The sequence below is a fragment of the Aulonocara sp. 'chitande type north' Nkhata Bay genome, linkage group LG5 (assembly GCF_057382095.1).
Source record: "Aulonocara sp. 'chitande type north' Nkhata Bay isolate Kocher_YH1m ecotype deep benthic linkage group LG5, A_spYH_male_GT1.1, whole genome shotgun sequence".
Lineage (NCBI taxonomy): Eukaryota > Metazoa > Chordata > Actinopteri > Cichliformes > Cichlidae > Aulonocara > Aulonocara sp. 'chitande type north' Nkhata Bay.
In genome coordinates this window covers 14,133,562-14,149,063 of record NC_141348.1, presented here as the reverse complement: position 1 = coordinate 14,149,063, position 15,502 = coordinate 14,133,562, and the positions used below count along the sequence as shown (strand labels likewise).

The following is a 15,502-nucleotide window of genomic DNA, read 5'->3' as shown; positions in this document are numbered from 1 at the left end:
CTCCATTAAAAACCCATCGCTCACCACGGGGTTCAGCATGTGACAGAGAAGGGCGCCTGGACCCCCTGGAACCTCTCTCTCTGGAACCTCTTGGAACAGAGGGGAGGTTAACTGACTTAATTACAGGCTTTAAAACAGCAAACACTCATCACAGTTGAGCAGGATTACTGAGATCTGTCTGACAGCATTTTGAGTGAAGAGAAGAAACACTTTCAAGGTGGGCTATGATATCAGTGGTGACCCACATGAGGTGGACCTGAGAGCTTTGTCTTTTTTCTCTAGGTGTCAACTACAGTGACACAGAAATGCATTCACTGCTCCCTGAAATCCACACCACTGAAGCTCAACTCCAGTTAAATGACAAAATATGGACACATCCCATGGTGTATGATTACTGAATGGGTTTTCTGTGTTTATGTTTTTTTTCTGTGTCTATCCTGGAGAGCTCATCCAACAAACTTTCTGCAACTCTATTCTTGACTGTGCAGCCCTACTGTGCTGCTTTTAATTCCACCCTGAAAGATAAAACATAAGCATGTCAAAACTTGGGAAGGTAGGAGAAGACAAGCAGGGGTAAAACCTGATCCACACTGTAGCCCATGAGAGGAACTTTGGACTGATTCAGAGCTCGGAGGGAAAGAAGTGGGAGTGAAATCCTAGCTCACTCTGTGCCTGCCTCTCTTCCTCTCATCCCCTTTTCTCTGTCCCGGCCTCCCTCTGTCAGAGCGCTTCATCTTGGACTCTAGGCGCGTTTGTCTTCTCGCAGAAAAGAAATGCAAAGTAGGCTGCGCCGAAACTCTGGGAAACGCCACAGGACGTCCCTCGAGGGGGGAGAAATTAAATACGGCCACTAAGATCCACACAGTAAAGTGGCAATAAAGTATTCATTAACCCACCATTGAAGGGCTAAGCAGGAAAACAAGCAACTGAGTTAAGAAGTCAAACAGGGACTTAGAACACACAGTAACACCACGCTCTTTCATCTGAAGATTTACAAAACAATAAGAGGCTTGGAGAGCTCATGAGCATGTACATCTCGCCGAGAGAATCAAAGAAAAGGATGACAGAACAAAGTTAGCAACACCAGGGCATTACCAAATAGTTTCACAAATATTTCCCTTACTACTCATAATCCTCTCTGCTTTTATATTGCAACACATCTCCCACTGTTGGTCTGGCAGCGTGCCAGGTGGAGTGCAGGATGTAAACAGTCTCTTTTCCTCTTGTTGATTTTCATTTTCCCATCTGAGGACCTCATTTTTCACCTCCACTCTAAATTGCTGTCCTCCCTTTGGAGCGCCACAGTGGTGCTCCTCGGACCCGGACCGAGGAATCCTATAGGAAGCACGGTAAAAGGCCTGCGGGGATCCTGTGTGCGGCATTCATTGACAAAAAAGGCCTGATGCCAGTTTGACGTCCACCCCCAGGTCTCCCAGAATGTGAATGAACTTCTATGAATAAGAGGCAAACCTACACAAACACCCCTGCAGCTATAGGACCTTCACAGGGGGAAGAGTGTGTGGGCGACGCCAAACAACAACAACAACAAGGGGACTTGCATGCCAGGGTCTCCCCTTTTTCATCTCCCTCACCAATCAAGAGGACACAACACCACAGGGGGGACATTTACAAAAAAACAAGCCTATCAGGGGGTCACTGCCGGCCCCAGCCCATCCTCAATGGGTGGGATCAAGAGTCCGTCCCCACACTCTGCAATTAACACCTACTCCACCAACATGCAAAAGAGAAATCTCCAAATCAGCATTTCAAAACCACACCACAACAAAGACATCAAAGTGCATGCATTGTATTATGCCCGAGTGCTCTTATGGGTTAAACTCTTCAGTGTGTCTTCCAAACGGCCTCATTTCCCCTTACCAACGTGGAATAATGTATGACCTCATCAGTGATCGGATGAAGAGGTGGGAAGCAGGGTCTAAACATGGTGAAAGGTTTTAGGCGGGAGGTGAACTGCTGACTGCAGTTTATGAGCTGAATAGCGCACAGTTTCTGTGTTCTGCACTCCAATCTCACAGACGACTTTCTCTGTCCTAGCAGTATGGGTGACTGGTGATTGATAATGAACATTTGTTTGTCACTAAATGCGAATCTGAAGAGGTCAAATGTTGCCCTGGATTTACTTACTATCACTTTTTTTAAATTTTCTGAAACCCCAATAAAAAGTCACAGCGCAGCAGAAATAATCCAGTTTCATCACTGCAGCCAGCTGCACTGATACACAGCAACTAGAAACATCATGAATGGAGCCGGGGCTTCAGCTGAAAAAGATATTTATGGATGTATGCTCTTCTTGTACACCGCACTTTAAAAACTCTGTGTTATGACTTAAACTACATGGCAGCGATTACGTCAGCTTCACTAACATGACCTAATGTTTGCAAAACCCTTTTTTCAACATTAATCTCTATCAAGATTATTATGACAAAGATTAAGTGGGAGTCAAATGTAAACACTTTATTTAAAACTTTACTCAGAAAGTAGCCGCTTGCTTGTTGAACAGTCTAACTAATCCTCATATGATCAAATGTAAATATAGCATATTGTTAGAAAAATAAATTGGTGAAAAGTAGCCACCTTTAAATATATTTGCAAATTTTATGGTTTGTTCTTAAGTTGGAATTTGAGCTACTTCCACTTTCACAGCATATCAGAAATAAACATTATTTTCATTCCAGTAGATTTTATATGACAGCTTGTGCTACTAGGTGCTTTTCAGATTATTTAATTTACATGCAAAACACACAAAAATCTCAAAATACTCTTGTTTTTTTAAAAATCTGTTCCACTTCAGCTAATTCCAAGAGTAAAATGCTGCCCCAAAGTCAATGAATGAGAAACAATAATCGATTTGCAATCACTTTTAATACTTAAAATATTTTTATCTTATCATGGTTACTATACATACTTTACCTGAGCACTAACTGGGTGCTATCAGTGCTTCTACTTAAATAAATGGTCTACAGTATCTTTTAGTTGTAAAACAAATCATTTCATACTGTACATAGTAAACCTATGCTTGTCCAAAGTGCTCAAGTACTTGGACCGACCTCACACACAGAGAGCTGCTATGAAAGGTAGCGGCCTGACCATCGGGAGCAATTTGGGGCCTCATTGAAACAAGCTGTCAGATATCACAGTAAATATGTTTACACAGCAAAAGCATAGAAAACATACCATTAACATTATCAGCATTTCTGTCTTGACAGTTAACAAACTGATGGTCCAGTGCAGCATTTAATCTGTACTGGCAATATGCAGTCTATGACGTCACAGTGCATTGCACCATCTCAGCTATGGTGGATTTACTGCAGGGACGAAAAAAGGGCTCATCTTAGGAGTTCCAAGTCTGCAAGAGGCATCTGAAATACTACCCCCCAGCGTCAGAGGGTGAGAAATAATGTTGAGGTTGTAGATCAGAAGGTGACAGTGGCCTTGACCTCCCGTGTCTGGGTCACTCCCTCCCACTTGACCTTCCTGAGCAACTCCTATATACTTAGCGTCTTGATATGAGGGTGATATGAGATACCTCGTGAAGAGATAACGTTAAAAGCCTGCAACTACAGACGTGGACTGATTGTACTCTTTAGGCTAGAGTGAGGTAAGCATTCAGAAGCCTTAAGTAAGGAACAAGAACGAACAAGTGATGATTTGGCTGTTTGCAGCAAAAAACGAGCCAAGTGTCTTTTTGCAGCTTACCCCGGGGAAGTTTGGGGTGGTGTGCAGGACTAAAGTCACAGACCAGGAGGTACAAGGCAGGAGAGGAAAGGGACTGTTACCTTCAAAACCTGGTATGGCAAAACTGTGCTTTGAATATGATATGAACGTCTACATACAGCCCCGGTAGGGGGTTGGCGTTGGGGGTGGCGGGGTGAATTTGCAGAGGTTGAAGACAAGGTGGTTCAGTGTTCTGGATGAGCTGCAATGAAAAGAGTGCTTTGACAGGCTGGCTTCAAGGGAAGTGTTCAGGAGCAGATAAATGACTCAAACCTGAATACCATCCACAGTTTTAAGTCTCAAAAAGCAACGACAATTCTCTGTCTGATGATCTAAGATAACAGAAATTGGTGAGTATTAGACCGTGATAGGGATCAAGTCATCCATCTGCCCAGATGACAAGACAAAGAAGCACTTCAAAGCAGGTGCCATTCACCTGGGCAACCACTGAATTCATTTTACCTGTCTCATTATCTTACTCCCACACCTCTGTGTACAGCTTCCTGTCTTTTTTACCATGTTTCTCTTGAGTTACATTTTCCTAAAGGAAAACACACAATGCCACATTCGAAACCGTAAACCTTTTGTGAAACTTGGGCGCAGGTTGAGCTGGATCCAAGAACTTGTGTAAGCCTTCTGGACCATTATTCTCCCTGACACCTTAATCTGCCACAAGAGAAACACTGGTGCTAAGAATATACAATGTTCAGCCTCAGCAGCAGTGCAAAGACAAAGCTAGTCTGAGTCTTCAACCTGTTCATCCGGTCTCCGGTAATGCCCTGTTTTCACAAGTGAGAAAAGACATGAAGTCCCACAGGAAGTCTTAATTATGCCACCTGGAAAGAACGAGCCTAGAAGACTGGCAGGTGTGCTAGATACCAACCAGGTTACCAAGATGTCAAGGCTGGGAATGCTACATCATTATCTATTATCAGTTTCCTCAACAAAGGAAAATGTAGTACAATGACAACAAAGGGTGACTGACGGTTTTCTCCTTTGAGAAGTTTTAGGCTACTGTTGGCAGTAAAACCTTTCCCTGGCAGCTTGTTGTGATTACAGAAACTAACAAAGTACATCATCTAACCTCATTACTTGGTTTCAACATGCAAAATAATTTACGACTCCAACACATTTGTCCATACTGTGACATAACCACGTCCTCTGCTCGGTTTGAGATCTCTAGTGCTCTAAACCTGCATATTTTGGCAATTTCATAAAAAACTGGAAGAGTGTACAGTTCCATAAATAGAAAACATATGTGCAACAGATAGCTACTGGAGGAAAGAAAGAAAAAATTACAACAATATCTGGACAGTTTGGGTGGTATTTTTCAGTCTTGTGAGGAGAGTCAGGGTGGCGGCATTAGATGCAGCAACATGCCCTTGAAAGACAAGATGGAGAGACAACACTGGGTCCTCATTCATTTTGAGAGACCATGTCGGTTTCACTGGCGAGTCACCTGACTCAGAAGGCTGCTCGTCAGGTGAAACCCTGACCAAAGCGCAAACGCCCTGCTCTCGATATGACAGATCTCATACTGCAGATGCAAAAAGAGAGCGCCGCTGACACGCCAGGAATCCAAAACACCCCAGTCCCCGTGCATTTACTGTAGTTCCGATGCCAGAGAAAGTTAGCTAAGTAGTAGAAGGAAAAAGGACATTAAGGCATAAGAGTTCGATTAGAGCTGAGCTGAAATTAACAGACTATTTGGCAGCTATTTTGATATGTTATGGTTAGAGTGGAGTTATTTACCAGTTCAGGCTTCTGAAATTAGTTCAGGCTTTTCTTTACCCAATATGACCAGTAGTTAAACTGTTAATTGGTTACAGCAACCATTTTTAATTCAGTTCAACTCAACTTTGTTTCTATGGCACCAAATCACAACAACAGTCACTTCCAGGTGCTTCATATTGTAAGATCCTATCAATCAGACCCCTACCCTAAAAACAATGTTGTTTATTCTCATAAACATGAAGCAATAATTTTAAGAGTAAAATGCAACTGAAATATATCAAATCAAAAGTTTATTTATTCAAATAATAATAATAATAATAATAATAAATAAACAATAATAATAATCAATATGCTTGGAAAATATGCTTCGCATAAACTGCATACCGATCAAGTAAATTTCATTTGATCAGATTCCATTAAATTAATTAATATTATACAGACCTATTGTAAAAGAAATTGTGTATGTATGTATTCAACTAACTGAAAGAAGAAGAAGAACAGTCCTTTATTGTGATTATATGTTCACACGTAAAGAAATTTAATTTGGTAATTCTCGGCACACATGAAAAGAAGCACACACACACATACATATACATATATATATATATATACATACATACATACACACACACACAACCAACACTATAAAACAATTGAATGCATACTATCCATATGTGCAGGTGTGAAGTATAAATATGTGCAGAAAGTCACAGATAGAATTTGGTAGAACTGAAAGTCAGCATGTTGGATATATTTTTTTGAATGAATGACCACTTGATGACAATGGGAATGAAAAATCCCCCTTTTAACAGGAAGGACACTCAATGAGGGGCAGCACAACTGGTTGTGGATGGGAGTGGTGCGTGGGGGATCAGCTGTCACCTTCATTGGTTGCCCACAATCATCAGAAGCATAAGAACAATGTTCTCTCTTAACAACTCTGCACCTGCACACACCTGCACGCACACACACACACACACATACACACACACACACACCTGCACACACACACACACTCCCTACATCCAGTAACCATATGCTGAAGAAAGAGAATCCCAACAATGATACTACTCCCTCTTTTATCAAACCTTAGGACCACCCAAGCAGCATGTGATACTCTTTACAACCTCACAGCCATATGGCATTAGAATCAAGCAGAGGTGCCAAGCGGCTATATTCAATAACACTGAAACACAATGAGTCAATTCATGGACCATCATAAAGAAAAGCCTGTGCGCATTTAACAGCGATTGGCAGTGAGAGGATAAAACACATATTCCAGGAGGCGCAGCATCAGCGCCAGGTGGGAGGCTCAGACAGAGCTAACGGTTGGCTATGAGATGACACTGTGAACGCGAGTTTATTTGCAGAAGGAAATTGGCACTGATAGAGACGGGGCATCAGCTTACTGCTGGATTCAGGGGCAACATGCTGAAAGGAGCCAACAGACTCATCTCTTCAGGGAATATCACACGTCTGTCCCACACATATACCTGACAAGTAGAGGGGTGAGGGTGGCAGGAGCACTGTCTCCTGCAGTACTGCAGTCTATGGCCAACAGATGAATAAATTCAATTGCAAAACTTTATGACGATAAATTCTTAGCACATTTAAAAGCAATTATGCATTACAGATTACATTACTTTTCATTACGGATGTGAGTAAAACTTGAAGAAAAGAATAATTAGAACCTGCAACACATATTGATTCATTGCGAATCACATTAAAATATTATCCACAGACACAAATTCTAATGACACTGTGCTTTAAGTGAAAAGTACGCTGTTATTTTTCATCTTCAGTGCATTCCAATCAAAACAATAGACTCAGTGGTCCAGAAATAAAATGTAATCACGGTACTATCAGTCATCCACCAAATAGGGGGCAGAGTTAAGGTTGCAGGGGGGCAGAGACAGACAGATAATCGATCCCAGAGTCTGACCTCTCAGTCTGAGGCCGTTGGACGTATACCGCTGTGAAGCGTTCACTGATTACCTGTGACCAGACAAGCATTCATGCCTAAAGTTGGGTGAGGACTGCTGCAGACCAGCAGTCACATTTCATTTACGCCAACTGCTAAAAAGATTTAAATGAAGCTCAATGAAGTGAACATAAACCATGCTGTGCTCAGAAATTAGCTTGGCCAGAGAGATAAATAGATTTCAGGCTGAACTGCATCCCATTTTAACATGAACTCAGCTTTTAATTGCTTGAGCACAAATCCCCACTTAATGTGTTTCCTCACACGTGTGAAGTTATAGGAAAACCACGCAACAGAAGTTATGTCCATAAATTAAAACAAATGTGTGAATTCTAAAGTCCTCAGCAGTGATTATAAATGAGAGACAAATTTTCCCCATAAAGTTTAAGGAGCGGCCGTTACAAATACAAATGTTTTGAAGTCATGTACACCGCAGCGGAGGATTAACACCATTTCCTGGAACATCGGGCTCAGCCTCTTTTTTCTTTAATATACACACTCTTCTCTACACCCACTCCATTAAATTAAAAGTCAGTGGTTTCCAGGCCAAGTTGGACGTTACAATTAAGTGACACTTTTGACAGCTGGATCGCAGCAGAGCACAAGTTGCTCCGGACCAAACTACACTTGCACTTAAACCACCGTCACCACTTGGCCGTTTGCGTTCAGTGGTTAACCACAGTGCCACAAATGACTTCTGTGTGGCTGCCGAGGGAGAAGAGAGTTTTACACTAAATATAACTGAGCTTAGCTGCTGTGGAGACAAGCTGAGGTCTGGGACGTGGCCAAAGTAATAGTGGTTTTCAGTGCTTTTTCAGTCATTACTCTACTGCCGTGGGGTTATATGGACTCAGGCCTCGCAAACAGTAATTAGAGATCACAGCAAAACATCAGCAGCAGCCCCAGACGACAGGGTCAGTGGTTTCGTGGCTTATGCACGCGGTCGGGCACCATTGCAATATTACTGCGAGGGTGAAATTCTACCAGTATGCTTGAAGCAAGTCAGATGTGCATCAAGAAACTGAAAGGGAAGCTGCAGGTTGTTATTACTGTCAGCAAATGCACAAGTAATAATACAAAAGATCAAAAGTTTAAACTGCATTTGTCACTGAAACAATCAATGCTGAATAAACACTTAAGGCTTCAGACTCAAACATGCACGCCGATAAGGTCACAAGTGTTAAGAGCCTGGGTTCATTCGGGCAACTAATCTATAGCTCCAAAGAAGAAAGTGACCATGGGAATGTGTTGTGTGAACAACAGCAATAACAGTTTAAACATTTACTAGACAAGTGACAGGCTGGTTGTAAAAGGCCGAGCCCAAAGTCGAAGCGATACCAAACTACTGACTTATCGAAGCAGCTACTTCCCTGCTACACTGCTTTTTACATGACAGTTTCAGATTTGATCCTCATCTGTTGTTACTCGATGGAATTAAAAGCTAAACAGAAACATAACCACCCCATAACACGGGTTGACACATACCAGAATGCCTGGCATTTAACCCCAAAGGGAAGTTTCTAACCCTCTACGCTGCCACCCACCCACCAAAACACACATGCACTCTCACCCAATATAGACTACAGACTTTCCTGTGGGGTAAAAATAGTAGCCCGCTGTTTGCCGTTCACAGGAGGGCGTGCAGATGAGAAATATGTGGCTTAATGATGAGCCAGGGTGGCTTTCTCTTACTGCCACCTGCACTGCCTGTGGCGAGCCTGTTTATTGTAGCGGAGCTGACCCACATTCTGCCGTCATCCCGGTGGCTTTGGCCTCATGCGCAGTCAGAGGGAGGAGGTGGGGGCTAGTGTGCTGTAATCCTGATGATGTTATGGCATTTAAAGGACTTTTTACTTGTACTGACGGGACAGAGTGGCATTGCTGAAGTTAAGTGTGAGAAGCTTGTTTCCAAAAGGTGATAATTCTGAAGTGCTCTTTTGTGGTGCAAGACATGGCTCCACCCTCAGCGGTAGATTATGCTGGCCTGACTTTTCAAAGTGAAAATTTGCATGGAGACTCTTGACCCCGTGCCTCTGTTTGTTCTGAGCTGACGTTTGCCGTCTGCCTTAGCAATTAAGCAGACTAAGAAAAACTTTACATTAAAAGGCTTCTTCTTCTCTCTTTTTTTCGTAATCACCGGTCACGCCCATTATGTCAACAACTGCATTTAAAGCATTTGAAGAACACAGCACAGCCTAAGTGATGTTCTGCGATTATTTTAAGCATATGAACTCACAGCAGCCCAGATGAGGCTAAAGTTCATGTGCCCAGAGTAGCAGAGCCATTAGTATGGATTTAGATTTGGATCTACTTTATGCAGGAACTGAAACATGTTATAGCAGAAATGTGGGCCAACAGAAGCAGCATGACTTTTTCCCTCCTCCCTGGAGTGTTTTGTCCATTTAGAAAATGCCATGTTTTCTGCAACACAGCGTGATATAAGCAGAACATTTAAAAGATTTTAAAAAAAAGAAAAAATGTAACTCTTAAAATGTTGAAACTCAGATCTTGCGTGACTTGGGAGTCTCAGAGAAAAGGGTGGAGCACATACACAATTCTGCCCATCACTTCACTAATGCACTGTATCTGGTGTTAAACGAAGACTGGTTGCTTTATTTAAGATAACTTAGCTCAAAGATGCCAGAAAGTGATTATTACAATAGACAGGTTTTCATCTCCACAGGATGCATGTCTCCATTAAAATCATTAAAACAGAAGAAAACGTGCATTACTGTGTGTTAAAAACTGTTATTGAAACCATAATTGATTCAGTCCCCAAACAGGAAGATATTTTAATATCAAAACTTTCACTGTGTAAATAAGCTACTTATCTGATAAGAGTCTATCATGCCAGTCGACTTAAAAAAAAAGTCACTTGATTAGTTGTTATGGGTTTGCTTTGTCCCCAATTTGCTCATCTGACACTGACTACAGCTTTTTGCTGTTTAAAGTGAGGAAGGCTTCTTCAGCCAGAGTTGCCCTTTCTCCTCAGCTGATAAGCCTGAACAAAGTCTACTTGCTAAGTTTATCCGTTAGACTTTTTATCCATTAGATTTTGCAAACACAAATCTTTTATCAAATGCATATGAGCAGATACATTGTTCAACTTCCCGTGTCCTCTAAGTACACTGAGAGAGTTATTTTAGCATCGCCGAACGTGTTTTCCTGCTATAAAAGCTGCACACGCGACATGGAGGAAAGGCAAAAGCAATTAGGTCCCATGATTTACTCTACCTGCTTTAATAGGGAAGTGAGGGCCTCCCAGACAGAGGTCATGGTTCTTAACCTCGCTGCTCTGCTACCAAGTTAATCAGTTTGAAACATGTGTTTAGTTCAGCACAGACAAGCAGCTTTATAGCTGCAATTTAAGATTTTTCTTCACAGGGTGACTCACTGGCATAATGATCAATAATTATGAAGTGGGACCTGAAAATTAACTCATACCCTCCTGTAGTCTCACCATAAAAGACCTGCATATTGCCCATACTTGTCTTCAAGCTGTGTTCCATTTATGCCGCCGCTCAGAGGCAAACTGCCTTCCCAAACAGCTCAAGCAAAAAACTTTACACATCATGATGCATCAGGGGAAGTGCAGCCAGCTTGCCAAGGTAAGGACTACAAGGCCCCTCTCAAAAAAGCAATTAAGGCAGAGGGAGTCATAATATTGAATGGAGAGGGGGGTGCATTCCTCTGAGAGAGGCAGTAGCAGTAGACTGTGAAATTCATATTGACTAGAGAGGCAAACATACACAGGTAAGCAGCAGTGCCCAGCTTTTTCCTTGTCAGCCAAAGAACAGCGCCTGTAGTCTGTCGCTTTCAAATATATAAGTTCAGCCATCCAAAGATGAACCTATACACAAGCTCACTGGACACAGAACAGCTTATAGAGTAAAAAAACCAACAACACGCACACAAACAATTTGCACAGTTCTCTCTAAAACAACACAGCACTAAGATGATATCTGGAAAATGAAAAAACTGCTGAACTCGGGATGTGAGCTCACTGGTGTGTTAAATCCCACTTGATTAAAGCAGGAAAACGCCTTCGACAATGAACTGTGCCAGTCCACTTAATTAAGTCAACTTGTACTACCAGGGAGCGCTGGGAAACGAAGAAAGCAAAAGCAAACAGGGGAGCTGCCGCTTGCTCCCCGAGCTTTTCTCTGGATGCTAATCAAAGGCTTGATCTACGAGCAGGACAGGCCCCGGGGATGTCGCTCTGCTTGGCTGATCCTGGCAATTTGCTCTTGGTAATACCCTCTCTCTCACTCTGCACCCCGGAGAACCCGGAAGACCATCTCACCTAATCTGTATGGCCGATGGAACGCACAAATACAACCTCCCCCCGCCTCCCAAAGTGCATCTGCTTCACCAGAGAATAATCACATAATGGCCATGGAGTTATTACATGCTCCTTATTATCCCATCTCTCTTTGTGGCTCCAATTTAGAGATTCAGTACTAAAGAAGACTGAAGATAAAGACACTGCATTTGATTAACTAAAACAATAATCATGTATATGCTCTCAAAATGGGCGAGACGTACACATTTCTCAATATGTGCATCTGCTCCGTCACTGTTTGTGTTTGTATTTGTGCAATACAGGCCAGTGGGAGCATCTGGTGGTTATTATGATGCCTGGAGGTCTGAGGAAATGGAGCAGCGTGCGTATGAGAGTTGCATGATTTGTTTGTGGTCTGCGCAGCGCTGCTCTGGTGATGCTCTAAGTTCTTCCTCTGAAAAACCCTCAAGAACTTATCAAAGCCACAATCACTCCAATTGCACAACTGTCATTTCATCAGTCAGCCGGTGAGCAAACTCATGGCAGAGGAAAAACCAGCACTGACTAAAACACAGGAAAGCCAGGAGTAAACCAAGAATTAGAAGCAAGAGGGAAGATGAGGGTAGAAGAGAGCAGTTCAGGTTCCCACCTTTAAAAGAGATGAAGACACGGGGCGCGGCCAGTGGCTCATTGCTCACTTGGTTCCCAAAAGCCAAGCCGCACAGTGCCAGGAGGGTGTGGACCGTCCACAGACCGTCCAGCTGCATGGTGGACCAACCTCCTGTAGCTCCAAAGGCTGCTTTTTGTTTTTTTTGTTTGTTTTTTTAAATCTGCAGGGACAAAAAGAAACACGTGAGAAGAGAAGATGCTGACTCTACTTTACACTTAAAACCAAAAAAGAATCTGCCACCGTGAGCCTGTTTTTCATTTATAATTTTATGTGACGCGTCAAATCTGTATCTCCCAAGGGCCCCATCACACTGCGAGTTTTGGGCGACACCGCACCGAGGTGCAGAGTTTACGCCCAGATTTCTGGGAGCTTCATTAAACTGATGAGTCCTAATGGAAAGGAGCCAGACTTTTAGAGACTTGCACATTGCTTCCATTTGGTAAAAATTATGTTTGTTTTTCAGAGCGCGACAAAATAATGGCAGGATCGCGCTGACTCCACTGAAGCTTTTCTTCTGCTCCTCTACACGCAACCAAAATGCATTCCTGCATCATGACACCACGCTGTAATTACTGGGTTCACCTAATGCCAGGCTATACCACAACTTCACACTTACTTAAGGAAAATAGCACAAAAATAACATTGTGATTGATGCATCTCAAATACAGGTCTTAGCTGTTGATTAAAGAAAAGGCCTGCAAGTAATGACAGCCTCAAAGCTGAACAACTAAAAAAAAGGTGGTGACATTAATTGTTGATGAAGTATAGATACCTTTAAGCAGCTGATGTTTCACACATATGTGACTGACCATAAGAAATACTCGTGTATGCGGCTACCTCTTTACCTGCAAAACTTTTCTTTTCCACCTTTGTTCCCATAAAGCCTCCCTGAGCTCACTGACCGGACACCTACAGCCTGCATATCTCCTCTCCGCACAAACCACTGACACTTCAAACATTGGACGAATTTCCACCTCAAAAGCACCTTCAGAGACCTCAACAGAGCAGAACAGTCTTCAGACTGGTTGGCTGAAGCGAATTTATGAGTAAAAGCAGCTGTTTAAACCTCGGCTGTTTACAATTTGTAAACCATCCAGCTGTTTATTCTAAGAGAGAGGCCAACTCCTTCGCACAAGCGCATGAAATCAAACAAGGCACCGCTCACAGATGACACCGAGGATTGCGAAAGACACACCGTACCATGAAGTAAAAAATACAAATATGTATGTCATAGACAGTGATATGAAATATTAATACAAAAGTTTACAAAAACAAAAAACAAAAAAACAAAAACCCTTTTAGTCATGGAAACATCATATTAGTCCAAATAGCTTAAAAGAAGAAAAGGTCTCAGCTTCTTCACAGTTTATTAACTGACATGTGTTGAACAAATGTAATGCAATCATTAAAACTTACAGACGGAAACCAGTAAAATCTGGATGGACAGGGCTCAGTGGCTACAGCGCTGCTTTAATCCAGCAGACAAGAAAATAACCATCTGCATTTGCTGCCGATTAAAAACATTTTTTAAAACATTTCACAGTTACCGTGACACAGGGAAATTCCTCAGTGTTGTATTGTATGTAAAAATAAATAAAACACTATACAACTTTATTCACGTGCATGTATGAATGTGTTCTTCGGCAATGAATAATAATAATAAAACAAATTTCATGCAAAAATGTTGAATGTTGCTGAAACACGCTGAAATGTGTGTAACAGACTGGCAGTCTTGGCTACACATGGACGACAGAACTGTAAACAGTCTGGTGCGGTATTAGAGCGCACGGTAAACTGCACAGCTATTAAATAAACAGTGATAATGATTCGCGCTGGAATTGATTTTCCGATCAAAGGAAATTAATAATGATCATAATTTGCTGTTTCTGTTTCATTGTTTCAAAAAGAAAATGAGAGAGTCGGTAAGGCGTGGTGCCAATCATAAATTCAAGTATTTGACAAAAAAAAGCGCGATCCTGTATGCAGGTAACATGTTGCGTGATATTCATAATAAGGAAATAAAGTGTAAAATAAATACATAGCTACATAATCACAAAGGAACAGTCCATACAGGCTTACCTCACGGGTCTCCGGATATAAGTTCAGCCTTGCAAGTCATTGAACAAACCAATTCCAACAGATCGATCACTCTCTCTCTCTCTCTCCAAGTTGAAAGCAGTAATAACAATAGAAAATCCCGGCGCGGCTTTCTGGTCGAACCCCGTTCAGGAGTGGGGTGGAGGTGGGGTGGGGGCACTTTGTACCTGTGCGCACTGCGTGTCTATTGGCCCCGGAGTTGTCAGTGAACACAATGAGAAAAATTACAGTTGCGCGAAAATAAAAAGGGAGAAAATGTTCCTAACTGAACCTTGTGCGTGACCGAGAGTCGATTGGATGCTGTCGTCGCACGACTACAATCAACATCTCGTGGGGGGGGGGGGGAAGCCGCTCGATACAAGAAAAGTCCCCGCGGTGTCCAGACGCGTAGCGTGTGCTCCGTCGGAAAGTTGGGCGCTCCTGACTGTAGGGAGGCAGGGCGCTAGCAGGTGGATGCAGAGGCCCATTTGCCTTAAACACACCCACAGGGCGGGCAGCGACAAGCCGAGCCGCCCATCAGTGAGCCTGCCAGCCTGGGGGGGGGGGGGACGACGGACGTGATTTACTACCTTATCATACCACAGTCAGAGAATAGACTTTATACTGTGCTCTGGTCTCGCGTAGCTGACTGAAAGTGTATTTGTATCACCATTTCATCATGGAACATTTATTATTACACAGAGATCAAAGCAGAAAGTTTTAGGATCATCCCCTTGTGACGATTTTATCAGGGGTTCACACCTTATTTAAACAAGATCAGGATTAACGCACTAACAGAGACAAAGTGTTCTGCGCCAGGTCCCACTGTCTGCCGGTCTTTATTTGTTAACTATGGGCTTTCAGTGGTGTTATGACAGTGTAATAAGTCATCAGTCTTTTTTTTAATAATTAGTTATTTTCTACTTTGTCTGTAAAACAAAGTAGAAAATAACGATTAGGGTCCTTTTTATAGATATACGGTCATACAATGAGACAGCCGAAAGTGTTCACAAACTGGCAATTC

The 15,502-nt window shown here is 42.5% G+C and overlaps 1 protein-coding gene across 9 annotated transcripts in view; it reads right to left on the bottom strand.

The window, feature by feature from the left end:
• LOC147329983 (semaphorin-3F-like) overlaps window positions 1-14,919 on the bottom strand; it is a 59,465-nt gene extending 44,546 nt beyond the window's left edge. For all 9 annotated transcript variants that reach the window (XM_086291462.1, XM_086291463.1, XM_086291458.1 and 6 more), the window contains exons 1-2: window positions 14,482-14,919; window positions 12,382-12,562 (exon numbers count right to left, since the gene is read on the bottom strand). In XM_086291462.1, the coding sequence (XP_086147588.1) occupies window positions 12,382-12,499 (118 nt within the window). In that variant the 5' untranslated portion in view covers window positions 12,500-12,562; window positions 14,482-14,919. The remainder of the gene's footprint in view (window positions 1-12,381; window positions 12,563-14,481) is intronic.
• Between the last annotated feature and the right edge of the window lie 583 nt (window positions 14,920-15,502).